Raw genomic sequence first — 20161 nt, 5'->3', positions numbered from 1 at the left:
TTGAACCCCAAATTTCACCCAAACCTTTTAAGTCCCAGTTTCAGTCTCCTTTTTCCCCCATCCCCTGGCAGCGTTTATTCCATTGTCGCCCTGTTGAAATCTTATAAGTTAATCGAAACCTTACACATTATAAATGAGGTCAACGCGATTACGTTCTACAAGCTACAGGCCCTTCTTCTGAAATGTGTGATGCACTTGTTTCACAAGCCCCATGCAGTGCTAGTTTCTTTATTAATATATATGTGGCATGGATGTAAATCCTCTCTCAGCCACAACAAAAATATAATACATCTAAATATATTAAAAAAAAAAAGAAAAATGTTGAAGAATCCATAGTTGAGAGAGCAGAGGTTGTGAGGCAGTGCACCAGCTAAGGTGCTCTCTACTAGTACAAAAACATTTATTCCTGGCACATTAAAAACAGCAAGGGGATAAAAAAAACCTCTAACGTGTTTCACGCAGCGTTTGCGTTTTATCAAAGAGTTGAGAGAGACAGAATTATTTTCTCCTCCGGATGAACTGAACTTGACTTCATAAGGCCGCGCGTATAGTGCCCGTGACGGGGGACCCGTGACGTCACCCGTCGCCGCTAGCGAAAATTATGTTTCACTTTGCAGCGGCGTAGCGGGCTTTCTGACATTTGATTGGTTCAGGGGTTGTCACATGAGGCGACAGCCCTTGAAAAATCAAATATTTTGCCAGCTTCCAAATTTGGCGACGCGACGTCGCTCTGTCGCATTGTCGCCGTCGCGCTTACTATAAGCGCACGTGGCGGCGGCAATGTATTTGTTTTTGAGCGGCGTCGCCGTCGCGGGTACTATACGCACGGCCTAACTGGGGAAAACGTTGCCTTCCCGAGCCAGACTATGACTGAGCTAACAAAGCGGATTTGTAGCAATTTTTGTAGTCACAAATAAGTACACAACCTTACACTTTTTTTTTTTGTTAAAGAAGCAAACCCACTGTTTTGCCCGGCGATTTATTCAACATCCACGACGCAGCAGACTTCATTGCCGCAGTTAATGCAAAATAACGCGCAAAATAATGAGCGATTATTACGTTATCCTCTTTAACCCTTCTTCGCAATAGTGTTACTGTTAAAATGTTACGAGAAGGACACGCCCCCCCGATGGTGAATGGCAGCTTAGAGTGAGAGCTCCATTCCCCCCGGTGCATAATAGCATAAAATAACAGTTAAAACGCTATCGTCTCCTTAATAAAAGCTAAGCGCAACATACATCAACCTACAGAGATGGCTTCTACCAAAACGGTGCGTAGAAAAACACAGCCAGTATCTACATTTTTTAAAAGTAAAGGTACAGCTAAGGCCGGGACTCATGATTCCCCTGAGCAGCATCCAGCAGCAGACCCTGATATGGACAGCCCTGCAGAGGAGCAGGATGATATGGCAGTGGTGCGGAGGAAAGACATGAAGGAGTTTTGCTCCAACATGAAAAAGTTCTTCAAGACAGAGCTCTGGGCACTAAGGAAAGATGTGGATGCCCTGGGGGAGCGTACTGATACCCTGGAATCTATGTCAGAAGAGAACACCAGCGCCATATCCCAGACACAAACACAAGTGTCCACCCTTAAAGATCAAATCAGATCCCTGGAGGAAAAGATTGAAGACGGGGAGAATCGCGACCGTCGCTGCAATATCCGCCTGCGCGGGGTGCCAGAATCGGTCACGGACCCGGAAGACTTCGCCGCTAAGTGGTTGGAGCATCTGTTCCCAGACCTGACAGAAAGGGACTTAATGCTAGACAGATGCCATAGGGCACTCAGAGGAAGATCCCAGCAGGGGGACCCCCCCAGAGACATCATTATGCGGTTCCACTGCTATCGGATAAAAGAACAAACATGCAGAATTGCCAGAGAGATGAAAACAGTGGAGTTTGAACATATCAAATTTCAAGTATATCAAGATTTGTCCCCAGCTACCCTGGCAAAAAGAAAGGCAATGACCCCCATAACTAGAGCGCTCCGGGACAAAGAAGTGCGCTACAGATGGCTGTTCCCATGTGCAGTCCTGGTTGTGAAAAACGGTGTTGCACACACACTGAAACATGTGGAGGATGGAGAGGGATTCCTCCGTAAGGTCCTTGGCCCCCCGCAAAGCCCCCCTCACCTGGTAGCTGCTGAAGATGGCGCCCCCTCAACCTCATGGCGCGCAGCTGGGAGCCTACGATCCGCAGCTAGAGTTGTGGAAGAACCGCCGAGCTCCACATAGACTCTGCGATTCAACCCCAATAAACATCTAAATTCTCCCCCAAACTCCCCAGCAGGATCCTCTGGAAGGCCCTAGCCAAGGGGTGCTTGTCCGGGAACCCCCATCGACCCCCCCAAGGAGATAAAGAAAACTTTCAGCCCCCGCAGGTCTACTCACTTTTTTTGAGGGGCAGCCATCTTCTCCTGCTCCTTCCCCGAAGCGAGCGGGAGCAGACCTGCTCTTCGCGGGATGCCTCGATGACGTCACTGGCTCCCGCGAGATTTGAAGCGGGACGCATGCGCGGAGGGACACAGCGGCGACGGCACCGGGCGATGACGTAGCCGAAGCCCTAGACGGCACCAACGGAGTCTCACCGGCACCCGGACTCCCCCCCCCCCCCCGAGACCCAGATATGTCCCTGAACCGGCGAGACCTAGCAGCCGGACACACCAGGCGGCGCACCCGGCGATGGGAGCAGAATGAGATGGGACCCGCAGCGGGAGAACCCTTCCGGGCCGGTCCCGATCCCCTTCGACTGCGCAGCTGAATGCACGCGGTGACGCGTCGGCCACTGGGGGACGCAGGAGAATTGTGTTCCCTGGCTCCGGCACGTCGCGCGATGTGGCTGAGGGCCATAGGGGAGGGGGGGAAACGGGGAGGAGTGTGCGGTGGGTGGGTGGGGGGGGGGGTCTGAGTAGCAGAGATGCCTATCTGTATATGTGTCTGGATGTCTAGATGCCTGTGTGTGTGTGCCTGAGTGCGTGAATGCCTGCCTCTGTCTGTGTGTGTGCGTGTGTATGTGTATAAGTGCCTGCCTACATATGTGTGTGTGGGTATGTATGTGTATGAGAGTACCTGTATATATGTAAGAGTGCCTGTGGGTATGTGAGGGAGCCTGTGTGTGTATGTGTGAGAGTGCCTGTGTCTGTGTATGTATGAGAGTGCCTGTGGGAATGTGAGAGAGCGTGTGTGTGTGTGTGTGTGTGTGTGTGTGTGTGTGTGTGTGTGTGTGTGTGTGTGTGTGTGTGTGAACTTGTGTGTGTGTGAGAGAGCTTATGTGTGTGTATGAGAGAACCTGTGTGTATGTATGTGAGAGTGCCTGTGGGTGTGTGAGAGAACCTGTGTGTGTGTGTGAGAATGCCTGCGTGTGTGACTGAATATGTGTGTTGCTTATGATCAGCAACCCCAGCCCAAGCCCGTGAAAGGTGGAGGAGGGGGAGAGTAGGGGGTCCCTCCGCTCAGGCCACGCCCCCTGCCGTTCAGGCCTCCCGATCCCGACCACCCCCCGCTCCGTCTCCCGTTCCCTGCAGACCGCATATCGCGGTCGGTATATGTCGGCGCCTCACCTGTCAGCAATGCAGGAGCACTGAGGGAGGGAACGGGGCCCTGATCTTAGAGGGCTGACGGAGTGGGCTGGTGGGCGGGGGAAGGGGGATGCAAATGCATGCCGGGGTCATCCGAGGGTTGGGGAATCGGTGGCTGCCTCCTGCTTGACCCCACATGGGAATATGGAACACCATAGGGAGATAGGTCTGCATGTAGTCGACTAACGTCAGCGTCATGTGCGCCAGTGGCCCCTCCGCCTTCTTGGATGCAGCTATATGGTTACAATACATGCAGACCACCGGCACATTAAACGTTCACCACCCACACATTAAAACACAGAGGCACTTAAAGGAGGGGAGTCCGGCACCCTACCATATAGAGAGTAGACACTCACATATAAGAGGATAATGAAAATTAGGTAGCTGGTCCTCTGAACTCCTCACCAACAAGAGTGGTCGGGATTGGCGCTACGAGGACCGCACAATAGGAACCCTTTGGGGGGGCACGGAGCTCCTTACAACCTATAGTCACATAGAGGGCAAAAACAGGAGGAGTAGGGAGAAGTGGAGTTTTGGGGGAAACTCTTTAGGTGGATGTTATGTAAATGAGAGTTTTTTATTGCTAAAGTTATAAGTTATACTGTTATTTAACTGTTGTCTGTTTAAAGGAGATGCGCCGGCAGGACAGTTCCCTGATCGGCGTGTATGTGTCCTCCGCTACGATCCCTACAGAATAGGGGTCGCAAACAAGTCCCAGGGAAGCCAGGACCCAGCAGGCAGGGAAGATCCCGTCGTCAGTCTGGGCCAAAGGATCCATCCCTTGGGCGCAAGGGCCACTCCCGGGGGCTCCCGGAGTGGGCTCTTGTCTTCATGTTCCTATTTGTTTTTTGTACATTACAGTATCTGTTGTTATGTGTCGTGAACCCAATCCCCTTGTTGTTGACCCTCATGTGCTACTCCCAGTCCCCCCCTCCCCTCCCCCTCCCCCTCCCTCCCCGTTGCCTCCCACTCCCTCCTTACCCTTCCCTCAAATACCTATCTACGAGTAAGCGCCCTGAAGGCAGTGATCGTCCGGCCCTACACATGGAAGCCACGGGTAAGTCAAGCAACATAATGATGCACGTAGTCACACACAGCAATAAATGGCGTTGACTTTTATATCTCACAATGTGCAGGGCTTTAACAACCCCACTAAACGCAAACTAGCCTTCACAGATTATAAAAGAAAACATGCAGATGTGTTGCTCCTACAGGAGACACATTTCAGCAAAACCAATACCCCCAAATATCTTGATAAAGACTTCTCCCAGGTTTTTTCGGCCTCTGCTGAAGTCAAAAAGCGTGGAGTTGCCATCCTATTCCGTAATAGCATCCCTTACGAAGGTCTGATAACCAAACGGGATAACGATGGCAGATTTATTATAATAGTAGGAACTATTAGGGGACAGAAGATCACAATCGCCTGTATATATGCCCCCTGCGAAAAGAGTGCAATTTTCTTCGAGAAATTCTTTAGAATCCTAAACTCGGTTGCACAGGGAAGCGTGGTCTTAGCAGGAGATTTTAATATGGTCCTGCAACCTCACATGGACAGATCAGGTGGAGCTACCCTACACAATAAAGGAGCAGGTATATCCCTACGAAGAGGTCTCAAATGTAACCAACTAATAGACATTTGGAGAGAGCTACATCCAGCAGATAGGAATTACACATTCTTCTCGCACCCACATTGCTCATACAGTAGGATTGATTACTTCGCAGTGTCCTGTCACCTGGTCCCCAAGGTCACCCAAGCGGAGATCCATGATATTTCATGGTCTGACCACGCACCCATAGAGCTCCGGTGCAACAATATTCGAACGGGTAGACCAGGAACGAACTGAAAGCTAAATGAATCCATTCTAAAAATTCCAGAGATCTGTGATACTGTGGGTAATGAGATAGACCAATTTTTCAAAGTAAATGCCGGCTCTGTCTCCTCACATCTGGTCCTCTGGGAGGCGCATAAAGCGACTCTCCGAGGTACCCTCATAAATATCACGGCTAGACGAAAAAAAGAGAGAGAGGCAAAAATTGTCACACTCCAAACTAAATTACAAACTCTCTCCGCCAAACATAAAAAGAAACTAGACCCGCAAACCCTACAAGAGGTAAAAGACACTAAAATTGAATTAAACATGATACTGACCTCCAGGGCTGATAATTCATTGAGTTGGTCAAAGAGGAAATTTTACGAAAAAGCAAACAGGCCGGATACGATGCTGGCCCGCATGCTGAAAGACAGGCAAATTAAATACAACATCCAAGCTTTACGCTTAAAATCTGGTACCCCTACTTCAAACCCACAGAAAATAGTAGATGAATTCGGCTCCTTCTATGAGACACTCTATAATGGTGAGAAAGTGGCACATAATCCTAGCACGAGCAGTAAGCTAAGAGATTTCCTGGCTAGCTCCAACCTGGTGAGATTGACAGAATCAGACAGAGCCTCCCTAAATGCCGACTTCACACACGAGGAGTTGACACAGGCCATTAAGGAACTCAAACCTTCAAAGGCACCGGGGCCGGACGGCTTCTCTGGGTTATACTACAAGAAATTTATCAAATTACTTGCCCCAAGGTTGCTCCAAGTATTCAACGCTATTTTAGCGGGTGCCCCCATCCCCAAGGAGATGTTACAGGCGTCTATATCAATCATCCCGAAACCAGGGAAAGACCCACTAGACTGCAAAAGTTACAGGCCCATATCACTAATCAATACAGATATCAAGCTATATGCAAAGTTATTGGCCAATAGAATATGTCTTATCCTACCCAGACTCATACATCCAGATCAGGTCGGATTTATCAAGGGCCGACAAGCAGCAGATAATACCCGTCGATTTATAGATCTGATAGATTTGGCCACTATTGACACTGCTCAAAGTATGTTGTTAAGTCTGGACGCCGAAAAGGCTTTCGATAGGATAGACTGGCCCTACCTAAAGGAGACGCTTGCGGCATTTGGCTTTGGAGATCGGGTGAGTGATGCGATTCTATCGCTGTACTCTAACCCCACCGCCAGGGTGGTACACCAAGGCTACCCCTCTCGGCCCTTCCAAATTAGGAGTGGTACGAGACAGGGTTGCCCATTATCGCCCCTCCTATTCGCCCTCTGTATCGAACCCCTGGCGGCGCAAATCAGAGGAAACCCTGACATCTCAGGGTTAAACGCATACTCCCAAACCCATAAAGCGGCCCTGTACGCAGATGACATCCTCTTGATGATCACGAAACCCCTCACCTCACTACCGAACTTATTTGACCTGCTAAACAGGTTTTCTAAAATTTCCGGCTTCAAAATCAATCAATCCAAATCTGAGGCTCTCAATGTCAATCTCCCCAGCCATATAGAAAAACTATTAAAACTAAACTTTAAATTTCACTGGCAACACAAATCTATAAAATATCTGGGTGTCCACATCACCAGAAACGTCAAAGAAATATACGACGCAAATTACCCCAACCTAATCCGGACACTAAAATCAGTCCTACAAAAGTGGACATCTAAAAGGATCTCCTGGATAGGAAGAATCCATAGTGTTAAAATGAACTTACTCCCCCGTATTTTATATCTCTTCCAAACTCTCTCAGTGCCACTCAGATTGAAGGACCTGCACTCGCTTCAATCCGACATCTCCAAGTTTATATGGGGAGGTAAAAAACCAAGAGTCAGCAAAATTAATATGAAAAGGCCGGTCTTGGCTGGGGGTCTAGCGGTACCCTGCCTGTTATCATATTACAAAGCGGCACAGTTGAGCCAAATTGTGCAATGGCAGTCTGACCCGAGATCTAAGAGATGGGTCGAATTAGAGAGCGCAGCCTGTGAACCTATAGAATTACGTAATCTAATCTGGCTCCCCAAAATGGTGCGAAAAGGCGCCAACATGCCGCTATCCTCAATGACCAACTCATTGTCAATCTGGGAGGCCACAAAATTTAAACATTCCCTCACAACGACACGCTCTATGATGTCACCCCTGTGGAACAATTCCGAGTTCGTGCCGGGCCTATCGGTCGGTAATATCTCAATTTGGAAAAAGAAAGGTTATAATCGGATTAAAGATCTGGAAGGCCATGACAGAAAAGTTAAGACGTTTGATCACATCAGATTAGAAAAAGAGATCCCCCACTCAGAATTCTTTAGATACCTCCAGATCAGGGCGTTCTATAACAAATTTGCCCCGTACCCACAATTGACATCCTTCGAAAAGCTCTGTCTGGCAGAGACCGACACAAAGGGACTTACCTCGCAGCTATACAGCGAAGTGATCAGTTCTAGCAAACAAACCCATGAGATACCCTCATTTAGATTGCGCTGGGAAACAGACATCGGAGAATGTCTGGAAGACGAGGACTGGAGTGCTATTTTTCTAGCCACAGCAAAGTGCTCCATATGTTCCACCCTCAAGGAAAACGCATATAAGGTCCTGATGCGATGGTTCCTTACCCCACTAAAATTATCAAGGTTCGTGCCGGGATCCTCCCCGCTGTGCCCGCGCCAATGTGGAGGATCAGCAGACCTGCTACATATGCTGTGGTCTTGCCCGCGGATCTCCTCATTCTGGGAGACAATTAGACTTTGGATACAGAGACTGTTTGATCTCACTATTCCCCCAGATCCGTGGCTGTTTCTCTTGAACAGACCACTAGCGGGTCTCTCTAAAGCTCATAATAAACTTATTGCTCACTTTGCACTCGCAACGCGGTGTGAGATCGCAGCACTATGGAAAAGCTCAGACATACCAACCATCCCAAAAATTCGGAATCGTATTTGGTTTATCTGCCAGATGGAAAAGTTAACGAGTCTGGTTAACGACACTGGCGACAATTATCTAAAAGTCTGGACGCCTTGGTTGGCACAGACAGACATCCCGGGGTTAGAAAGGGCATCAATCTGGCTATGATAGTTTCCAAGTCCGTTCTCCTTGGGAGAGGTGTGCTACACCCATGCTCGGCATAAGATGATTACATCTCAAACAGGTAACATACCTAGAGAGGCAGCGTAACAACTCTGAGACACACTCACGAACACTAGCATCCATCCCAACCCCCTCTTCCCCCCCTCCCCCCCTCTTCCTCTTGGATCAATGTTTGTCTACCGGTTTGTCCGTCCGTATGGTTGATTGTTTGTCGGTCTTCACGTTTGTTTGTCTACCCATGTAGTTGTCTACCTGTCTATGTATACGTCGTCTGGATGAGTCGTGTGTCAGCCGACTAATCGGCAGGGCGGTTATTGATTCGGTGACTGAGCTTTTACACCTGGTCCCCCCCGATTAGAAGGGGGGTTTGACACCATAATATGGACCCCGGAAAGCGAGCCGTGTCTCGATACCCCTTTAGGCCCACCAGTCTGACCACAGATTAAAGTTCTATTCCATTGATATTAGTAACATTATACTTCCAGATACACTGAGAATCACCATGATATAATGTATTTTGTAATATATTGTATTGTATAATATTATAAAATTATAAACTAATAAAATTTAAGTTACAAAAAAAAAAAAAAAATGTTACGTAAAATGCCGGCATTAAGGCAACGCATCTCATTAAAGGGAGTGGTAACGTAAACTGTTATCCGTAGGAAAAAAATATGTATTTTTTTTGTTATGAAGAACAAGATACATTTTGCCAATATCTCACCACCAACCTCTGCATCACGTAGAATTGTCCTTAATGCCAATATTGTAGGTACAGTATGTTACCTCTCTTGGCAAGTTCCAGGGCTGTTTCTTTACCAATCCCGGTATTTGCTCCTGTTACTATCACAGTCTTTCCCACTATTGTTGCTTTGCTTGGACAGTTTCCCCCGCCCGTATAATCCCTAAAAAAAAGTGAGACACAAACTACTTAAATAATACATTAGTATTTAATTTTCAGAGAACTTTGCTATTATTCAATGCAATTTAGAACCCAAATGGAATTATTTCCCTGCCTTGACATGTAGCTATCCATATCTGTTACGAGAATGCTATGCAGATTTAGCCATGTTATACACAGAAATATTATAGCCTATTAGGTCATCACGGTTAGAACAAGTATTACTGCTTATTCTGCAAATCTGCATTCATTTATTGGCCCTTAGTGTCCAAAACGATATCAAATACATATTACAGCCAATTACATACATCAGCGGCGCGCAAACTCCCTGCGCTGTGCCCCCCCCCCTACCTGCTCTGCTCCTTCGTCGCGCCTCCTTCACCTCTTAGGCTGTGTTCCCAGTCACTGCTACAGCGCACACCTCGACGTGCACTGTACGTGTAAGCACCGCCCCTCAATGGGGAAGGGCCCAGTACTCACCTTCACGCTGAAGGTGCAGCCACGCCGTACTGCAAGGTTTTTTAAACTCAATGAAATTGAGTTTAAACCTTGCGACGGAGGCGCGGCCACGCCCCCACCGGCGGTTCACCCAATGAGGGCCAACCAGCCGTGTGACGTGATGGCCACGCCCCCGCAAATCCCCAACCACGCCCCCTCCCATCGCAAGCTCCCTCTCTCCTGGAGACCGCAGATTGCGGTTAGCGGTTGCGGTCATGACTGGGACCGCAGCCTAATGTTGCGTCAAATTATGCTGCAGGGTCATGTGATGTCACGTGACCCGCGGCGCCATTTGAAGTCCCGTCTCCATGGCAACGGGCATCATTTGACGCCGCGTTGTCATAGAGATGCGTGACTGGAGCCGGGTAAGTTTACAGAGGCCTCTCGCTCTTAGCACGGGACCTCTGTAAATGCCGCCCCCCCCCCCTATAAAAGTCTTACGCCCCCCTGGGGGTGTGTCCCCCAGTTTCCGCACCGCTGACATATATGGTAAGAAAAAGCAACACAGGGCACTACGGATTTTCTAATCTATTTATTAAGCTAAATAGCGGTGCATCGCTTAATAAATTGATAGGAAAATCCGTAGTGCCCTGTGTTGCTTTTTTTTTTTTTTTACCATATATACTGGATTACTCACAGGCCATCCCTGATCACAGGGGCACCGTAACTGTATTACTGATTTCATTTATGGTGTGCAGCAGGTATCATTATTTTACAGCCAATAACATAAACATCCAATATGCATTGTAACAAGTGATTTTGTTTGGGATGATGGGGGAGGGGGGGGAAACAACTGAGGACACTGCTGAATGGGGACAATTCAAGAGCAACAAGAGTTTGGTTACAGCAATTGAATGAAATAACGCTCTTGTCGCAAAAGTAATGCTTTGCAGATCCATCAGCTGAGAAAGAGGCTCGGGTTATAAACATTTGATGTGGCTCCCAGACCATGTTTATTTACAGAATCATGTAACTATAATGTTTCCTAGCACCGATTATGGATATTCTACTATATCCTGCTTTTATAAACGAATAGGTACCAAGACAGCAGGTGATCTGATGACATGCAACACACACACACACACACAATCTCACTCTCTCATACACACACACACACTACTCACTTTAGAATGATTGCTCCCCCCACGACTGTCCCCACCATGGAGGCGCGTAGTAAATACTTATTGAACATTGATTATTACGAGGCACACAGAGGCTTGCAGGAAATACCCGGGCATGCACTGATCACTGAGATCTTTCAGCAGCGCAAGGAAGCAGGAGGTCACAGAGGGCTGCACATTGCAGGAGGAGCTTCTAGTCCAGCAGCACTTCCTGCTACGTGCTGGCTGCTGCCATGCAGGCTGGTGAGAGAATATGTGCTCGCACACTCACAGCTGCTACTATGCAGACAGGTGACAGAGTATATGCCCCGCACACTCAGTTGGTTGGCAACTGACATACATCTGTCAACTCTGTCCTCACTGATTTGTGAGCAGTCGCACTGTTTTTTTTAGCAGCAGACTCTCACTGATGCAAATCGTAAATTTTCCATTAAAATACACTTTTCTGGACCAAATGTCACTAATTTGAGCCCTTAGGTAAGCTGACATCCTTGGACACATGCAACTGCACTGGACAGTGCAACACAACTGCAATCTGCCGCTATTGCTCCTTGCAGAGGTCATTGCTAGAGGATGCTGGGAAATGTAGTCCTGCTGCACTGGTCACCAATGCTTGTGTAGCACTGTTTCACCCTCCTCCCCTCCCCCTCCCCCCCTCCCCCTCTTCCCCCCCCCCCCCCCCACAGATTAACCTGTCACTGCCCAGACTGCTTAGGACAGACGTGACAGGTAGGAGAGACAGGTAGAAGGGACTTACCATGTTACACTCTCCCATGGGTGAAATTCAATGGTCCCTAACTGAATCCCAATTTATTGCACCATCTGTCAGTCCGGAACCTGCAAGGTAACAGATAACATATCAGTGATACACATATTCATATTATTATACAGTCCAGAGACCCACATCATCCACTGACCACAGCGATGATAGTATACAAGCTCTTCTAACATAAGAGCAGGGGAAATTACTTATAGTACTTGCAACCTTCCTAAACAACCCCCATAGAAAGCTTTTACCCACACAGAGCTAATGGTGGAGGATGAGGCCATTGCAGGGGCAGAAGGTGTCTGGGCCAAGTCTACAATGTCTTGCACGGGGTGAAATGGGATTGTGGGATATGGGGTTCTAGGGCCAGTGGTTGGGGTGTAGCAGAGTCCATGACTTGTCTCTGTACTGTGGGTTTTCCTTGGCCCCTGGGAGAGAACAAGGGCCTGGTGGTAGGGACACGGTGACCCTCTCCCTCACAGTGGGCCAAGAAGCAGGAAGCCTCGGGTGGAGGCAGGATCACACTCCCACTTCAGGCGCTAGCGGTGGTGTAACCGGCTCTGCGGGCACCATCTTGATGAGGTCATCAGCTACCACCAATCTCGCGAGACCACCGTGCAGACTCGAGCACGGTGGTAGCGAGGACGTCACTTCCGGTTGGACCAGAAGTTCGTCACCACCCTGCGCACCGGGCAAGGCAGCACCTGGTGCCTCATCCAAGTAGGCCGCGACCGGAGCCTGCAAAGCAGAAGGAGCGATAACCTCAGCAGACTGCAGGTAGAAGAGGTCCCCGGATTCCTCCGCAGGCAGGTCTGGGGCAGCGCTGAAGTCATCCGGGATCATGGAGCTCCTATGATGGACCGGAACCTCCGCAGCCTCCTGGATTGACACATCTAGACTGGAGCTTGACTTTAGACAGCAGGTAGGAGGTAGGCTCTTCCCCACAGGTCCTGCCCGGCTGAAGTCATCTTGGACAGCAACGGGTGGCGGAACCTCCACCAGGATGCGATGCCGGGGCGAGTCAGTCGCCCGGGCGACCATACTTATGGAGCTACCTTGCTCCGCAGTCACCTGGGTACTCACACCCGACACCCCTGGGGCAGTCCACTCACCCTCAGGAACAGCAGCAAGCACAGGTCCCAGTCCTGGGACCGATGATACATGGGTGCACGGCACTCAGCAGGCTCAGCAACGGTGGATTCTCGTGGCACCGGACTGCTGGCACCTCCGGACGCATCAATAAGGGCACACTGGCCCACAGCATCCGTGGTAGTGTAACTTGGCAGAGCCACCCCAATTGGTGTGGGGGCTCTAAGTAGAAGCACAAGCAGCTCTTGCATGGGGCACCTTTGGAGAGGTTGGTTGATGTTCCTCACTCTTGCTCAGCTCAAACAGAATAAAGCACTTGGAGCAGCACTGCTGACTCTTCCCCACATAGGTCAGTCTCTGGTTGGCTGAAGGGGTGTTTAGCATCTCCCCTGGGGGGAATCAGAGGCAGGGGTATGGTTCTTAGGCTGCGGTCCCAGTAATGTCTGTGACATGCGCGCCCGGCGGGGGGGCGGCGCGTGTCACAGCGCTAACCGCGATCTGCGGTCTGTGAGGAGAGGAAAATCTTGCGACGGGAGGGGGCGTGATCGGGGATTTGCGGGGGCGTGGCCATTACGTCACGCGACTGGTTCGCTCTCATTGGGTGAACCGCCGGTGGAGGCGTGGCCACGCCTCCGTCGCTAGCAGTAAACTCAATTTCATTGAGTAGGGAAAAACCCTGCAGCACGGCGCGGCTGCACCTTCTGCGTGACGGTGCGTAGTGGGCCCAGCCCCATTGAGGGGCGGTGCTTACACGCACAGTGCACGCCGCGCCGTGCGCACAGACTGTACTGGGACCGCAGCCTAAGACTGACCTGACTGTGGATGAGCCAGTCAGTAGAAGGGGCAGCACTCCACATTTGGCGCCGAGAGGAAGTGGTAATACACGCACCCGCAGCAAAGGGAGCGTGTCCGGAGTGTGGTATGAAGCGTTGCCAGGCCAGGTGTAGTAAGGTAGACAATACTTGCCGGTACCGGTTGTAGAGATAGAGTGAAGGATGCCTCGCCAAAGTCAGGGAGTGGAGATAGGTCGTAGTCCAAGCCGTGTTCAAGGGGTTACCAGAGTGAGCATTGTCCAAGGAGTGCCGAGATCGAGAGCCAGAGGGGGTAGTCGTACGAGCTGCGTCAGAACCTGTGAAAACACTGAGAGAATCCAGAAGTACTTCCATACAGAGACTATGTCGAGCAAAGACTGAGAGCAGAGAGGAGCTAGACAAAGCAGGAAGGTCCAATTAGGAACGGAGGCGGGACAGGAAGAGCTACAGGGAGACACTGCAGATTGGTGCAGGCATAACAGGCCAGGTGAGTCTTGTTGGTAACCTGAGCATGCCTGTGCAGTGTGCGGGGGCGGAGCCTGAGGTCCGGGGGACGGGAAGAAGAGTGTGCAGACTGAGCGTGCTCCGTAACTCGTGTACGCGCGTGTACCGAGCCAGTGGATGGTGCAGGTGCGTGTGCAGGAGGGCGTGGGCGCGCCCGGCGCTGAGCAGAGGAAACGCAGAGGGGAGTGATCCCGCGACAGCGGCAGGGGCGAGGAGCCGTGGAGGCCGGTAAGGCAGGTTTGTTTTGTGTGTCCAGGGGCTCCCTGCGGGAAGGGGGTGCAATGTGTGGGAAGCGTGGAGAACGCCGATTCCTGACAGTACCCCCCTCTTCAGGAACGGCCTCAGGACGGTCCAATAACGGTTTCTCTGGATACTTCTTCCTGAAGGACTTAAGAAGGGCCGGGGCATGAATGTCCTTTGAAGGTACCCAGGATCTCTCTTCAGGGCCAAAGCCCTTCCACTGCACCAAGAACTGGAGCTGACCCCTGGATAGGCGAGAATCCAAAAGAGCGTGAACTTCCTATTCCTCGTTATTTTGTACAGTAATGGGATCCGGTTTACGAGTCTGATCCGGAAAGAAGTGACTGGAGATAAATGGTTTTAAGAGGGACACATGAAAGACATTGGGAATCTTCATACTGGGTGGTAGTTGGAGCCGGAATGCCATGGGATTGATTTGTTCACAAATAGGGAAGGGACCCAGGAACTTAGGTGCCAGTTTGGGAGATGGTACCTTGAGGTGGATATTCTTAGAGGAGTGCCATACCAAATCCCCTGGTTTGTAACTGGGCGCCGAACGACGACGACGATCGGCCTGTAGTTTCAATCTGCGGGAGGAGTTGAGAAGGGTAGACTGAATCCTGGACCATGCGGTTTGGAGGGAAGAAATGCGTTCATCTACGGCTGGTACTCCAGAAGGGATGTTGGGGATGGGAAGACAGGGAGGGTGGAACCCATAATTTATAAAGATGGGCGACTCCCGTGTGGACTCGTTTTTGGCAGAATTGACGGCATACTCTGCCCAAGAGAGGAGTTGAGCCCAATCATCCTGGAAATCGGATATGAAACATCTCAGGTACTTCTCCAGGGATTGATTGATTCTCTCCGTTTGTCCATTGGACTGAGGATGATAGGCGGAAGAGAAAGAAGAAGAGATGCCCAATCTCTTCGTGAAAGCTCCCCAAAATTTGGATACGAACTGAGAACCTCTGTCAGAAACAATGGACGAAGGGATCCCATGAATCCGGAAAATCTGCTCCGTAAAGATATCAGCAAGGGCGGGGGAGGTGGGTAATCCTTTAAGTGGAATGAAATGGGACATCTTCGAGAACCTGTCCACGACCACCAAGATAGTGTTCATTCCTCTGGACCTGGGCAACTCCACGATGAAGTCCATCGAAATGTGGGACCAGGGGCGGTCGGGAACAGGAAGGGGTAACAGAAAACCCTGAGGCTTTTGACGGGGAGTCTTGCTTTGAGCGCACGTGGGGCAGGCGCGGGTAAACTCCAGAATAACTTGAGACATCCTTGGCCACCAGAAATTCCGACGAATGAGATCAGTAGTCTTCTTAAAACCTGGATGACCTGCAGATTTAGAGGAGTGACCCCAAGACAGGACCTCTGGAACAAATTTGGAAGGTACAAAGAGTTTGTTGTCGGGAACGACCAAGTCCTTGGGAATGCGTCTCTGGGAGTGCAAAATCTTGTCAAGATTCTTGAAAGACGACGTGACGAGAATCCTCTCATGCAGAAGGATAGTCTCCAAAGATTCCTCTGGCCTCTCTTCAGAAGAATGTATTCGGGAGAGTGCGTCTGCCTTTACGTTCTTGGTCCCGGGGATATAGGAAAGGTGAAAATCGAATCGAGGAAAAAAAAGAGCCCAACGAGCCTGTCGTGGACCAAGGCGTTGAGCGTTCTCTATGTAAAGAAGGTTCTTGTGGTCCGTGAGAATAGTAAACGGCTCTTTTGACCCCTCCAGCAGGTGTCTCCACTCTTGAAGAGCCATCTTCACGGCCAGAAGTTCCCTGTTACCCACGTCATAGTTCCTCTCGGCAGACGAGAATTTCTTGGAAAAATATGCACAGGGATGTAACTTATCTTGGGGCGTGGGTCTCTGAGAAAGAACGGCACCAGCGCCGCAATCAGAAGCGTCGACCTCCAGGACGAAGGGAAGTTCAATGTTGGGATGACGGAGAATAGGTGCGGATATAAAGGCTTCCTTGAGTGTCTCGAAGGCGGAGATGGCCTCGGATGACCAAGCAGAAGGATCAGCTCCTTTTTTGGTGAGCGCAGTAAGGGGTGCCACAATGGTGGAAAAACTCTGTATAAACTTACGATAATAATTAGCGAACCCTAAAAAACGTTGTATGGCCTTGAGAGAGTTGGGTCTTGGCCATTCAATGACTGCTTGAAGTTTACCGGAGTCCATCATAAACCCTTCATCGGAAATTATGTACCCCAGGAACGGAGTAGAGGTCTGATGAAAGGTGCACTTCTCCAGTTTGGCGTACAAATGGTGTTCACGGAGACGGGAAAGGACATACTAGGTGTGGCGTATATGGTCCTAGAGATCTTTGGAAAAAATCAGGATATCATCCAAGTATACAATAACAAAAATATTGAGTACCTTACGAAAGACGTCATTGATGAAATCCTGGAAGACAGAGGGAGCATTACATAAGCCGAAAGGCATTACCAGATATTCGTAGTGTCCACTACGCATGTTGAAGGCCGTCTTCCATTCATCCCCCTTCTGATGCGCACCAGGTTATAGGCACCACGTAGATCCAACTTGGAAAAAATCTTGGCCCCCTGTAATTTATCGAACAGTTCGGTAATAAGGGGAGGGGGTAACAATTTTTAATAGTTATGTGGTTTAAACCCCTTGTAGTCGATGCAAGGCCTCAACGACTCGTCCTTTTTCTTGACGAAGAAAAACCCAGGCCCTGCTGGGGAATTGGAGTGACGAATAAAGCCTTTCTTGAGATTCTCCTGGATATATTCATCCATAGCGTGAGATTCTGGTAACGACAAGGGGTAGGTCTTGGACTTGGGTAGGGAGTAAACTGGAACTAGATCGATCGGACAATCGTAAGTCCTGTGTGGCGGCAAGAGGTCTGACTGTACCTTATTGAAAACGTCCCGGAATTGATGGTAAACGGAAGGTAGGATAACTTCGGGAACAGAGGTATTGGCCAGCAGTTGATGAGTCTCGCCTGACCTCGGCCTCCAGGAAATGGGAGCAGAGGAAGTCCAGTCAATGAGAGGATTGTTAAGCTGTAGCCAAGGAAGGCCAAGGGTGATGGGTATCCCAGGAGCGTGAATGGCATCGAGAACTAAGATCTCCTTGTGCAGATGTGAGGACAGAAGCAAGGGAGCCGTCTCTAAGGAGATGTGGGCCGGGGTAAGAGGACGTCCATCGATACCGACGAGTGCGATGGGAACCTTCTTTCTCATGAGTGGTATGCGGTTTAACCTGGCGAATTCAAGATCCACGAAGTTTCCTCCAGCTCCTGACTCAATGAAAGTGGCGGTAGAAGTCTTGAACTTATCGCCTGAAAGGGAGACTGGAAATGTAAGTTTCTTAGGGAGTTCACCTTTAGAAAGGGGACGTGGAGACATTACACCCCGAGAGAGCCCCTCTGTACTCACTGGGTGTTCCCGTTTCCCGGACGCAGTGGACACTCCCGAACCAGATGTTCCATGGATCCGCAGTAGAAACACAATCCCCCGGCGTGGCGGAACTGCCGTATCGGTGTGCGGATGCATTGTACCCCCAATTGCATTGGCTCTGGCAACTCCAGTGCAGGACGAAGAGGTATGGTAGCACTTGGGGGAGCAGGAGTGTTGCTGGGAGTACTGGAGAACGGAACTTGAAAGTTATGGAAGCGAGTGCGCTGACGCTCAGAGCGGCGTACCTGGATACGTTGATCCACTCGGACAGCCAAATCAATGAGGACCTCCAATTGATCCGGCCTGGATTGGCGAGAGAGTTCGTCCTTGATGGGATCTGCCAGGCCTTGCCAGAATACGGAGACGAGAGCCTCTTGTCCCCAGTTAGTCTCGGCTGCTAGAGTCCGGAATTCCACAGCATACTGTGTCACCATTCGCCGTCCCTGAGTGATCTGGAGGAGAGAAACAGATGCCATCTCCCGACGAGCGGGAGAATCGAATACTCGTTGAAACTCGGCTTTAAATGCCGGGTAATCTTGGCTAAGGTCAGAACGTCGCTCCCAAACCAGGGAAGCTCAAGCCTGGTGGCGAATCAGCTGGTACAAACCGACGCTTATTGTCTAACTTCAAGCGAATCTGCTGTGGCTCATCTAATCCTATCTGCACGTCCTTCACTGAGTGTAGAGAGAGGCTACACGCACACACGCCGGCTGGCGTGTGCAACTCTCCGCCTACAGACCACACCGGTTGCAGTGGCTGTGTGAGCAGCAGAGAGGGGATACTCTCCAAATTATCCACCGCCGTTTACATCTTCTGTCCGGTGAGTGGGCAGTCCACCTGTTGTAGCAGTGTGTTGGTCCGAAATTTCCATTGTCCTTTAAATAATACAATTTTATATTTTTTTATTTTTCATATGTCCATTGGTTTAATATGTTTTATTAAATGTTTTTTTAATTATTCCATCACCTCTTGATCTCAGCTGATAGTCATTAGTCATATATGTTGTGTGTATTATATGTTGTTTGTCTCCTTACCATACAGTATTACGCTACGTATTGTGTTTTTATCTCCCTTTAACCCTTCCGTCTGGAGCCTAATCCTGGTATTCCAACTGGTTTGATATATATCCTTTTACCATCAGGCGCCTTTACAATACGCATCCTTTTTTTACTCTGATACCTTACTGAATTGGAGGATTTCAAGTGGTACCGGAGAGACAGCGCTGTTTGGGAGCCTGATTCCAGCTGTTCTTGGACTCTCTACTTGTTGCGGATTGTACCTGCCTTGGTGGTGATTATAAATCACATACTGCTATATTTTAACTTGCAAATTGTGAGTGTTTTTAATCCCCCCACCCATTCTTCCCTACATTAAATGTTACAGTGTTACACTATGGGGCGTGCGCTCTCTGTTTTGTTTTTCTCACAGATTCTGCTGTGGAATTGGTTTTTCCATGTGAGAGCTGCCGGGGACCCCTGGGATCCTGTACATTGTCCTGTTGTTACCTGTCAGGACTCACCTTAGGGTTTGGACATTGGACTTTGAATTTGTTATGTTATTTATTTTTCTTTTTATGTAATTGTTTATTCTAGTTATTAAGATTACATTATTAATGGTTTTATTATTTTAGGTTATTTAGTATCATTTTTTGCTATTCATATATACTTTTGTTACTCTATTGGCGCTACTTTCTTTCCTTTTTCTGTCTATATATTTATATATATATATATTTATGCCAAAAGGAGTGCTACTGAGCGTGGCAAATGTGTACAACAAAAAGACATGGGTGCCCAATGCTACATTGACAAAACATATATGGTAATTGTAGAGGGAGAGGGGGGTTGGCCCGGTATTAAAGGGGTTGCACCCCATATGGCCACCCACTGACCTCACCAGGGAGGCAAGGGGTTAACTGGACTGCGGTCCAGGAATGTGGCTTACACCTTGTCATGTCAGGAAACTGTATGTTCCCCTGCTCCCATGTTTCATTATAATCCTGTATTTTAATGTTTTAAAGTGCATTTCTGTATCTCCAGTTCTGGAGGTCACAGAGAGTTGATATTTGGCCAATATGTGGACACACTGTAGGCATTAAAAACTGGCAAATTTCGACCCACTGAGCCCACCAGAATGGAACTTATTAATATGTGTAGATATTAAAGTGTATATGTATGGTATTTTGGATCTGCTCTGACAATGCAGACTCCATCTGCTATGCTGTAACAGGGGACTTATCCCTGTTCAGTAATGTGCCTTTAATCTAGCAGTGTGGTAGTTAATTACTAAACACCACCTGCCTGATT

At 49.2% G+C, this 20161-nt stretch overlaps 1 protein-coding gene across 8 annotated transcripts in view; it reads right to left on the bottom strand.

The window, feature by feature from the left end:
• Window positions 1-20161, bottom strand: part of RDH13 (retinol dehydrogenase 13) — a 67214-nt gene that overhangs the window by 13903 nt on the left and 33150 nt on the right. Inside the window, exons 1-2 of one of the 8 annotated variants that reach the window (XM_075596433.1) lie at window positions 11019-11242; window positions 9282-9400 (exon numbers count right to left, since the gene is read on the bottom strand). The exons of 1 other annotated variant lie outside the window; for it this stretch is intronic. In XM_075596433.1, the coding sequence (XP_075452548.1) occupies window positions 9282-9400; window positions 11019-11086 (187 nt within the window). In that variant the 5' untranslated portion in view covers window positions 11087-11242. Of the gene's footprint in view, window positions 1-9219; window positions 9423-11018; window positions 11243-20161 lie in introns of those variants that run through there. 6 more of the 8 variants (XM_075596431.1, XM_075596437.1, XM_075596435.1 and 3 more) reach the window with 6 other exon arrangements.

This window comes from Ascaphus truei, chromosome 4 (genome assembly GCF_040206685.1).
Source record: "Ascaphus truei isolate aAscTru1 chromosome 4, aAscTru1.hap1, whole genome shotgun sequence".
Lineage (NCBI taxonomy): Eukaryota > Metazoa > Chordata > Amphibia > Anura > Ascaphidae > Ascaphus > Ascaphus truei.
This window is presented reverse-complemented; position numbering and strand designations above follow the sequence as displayed.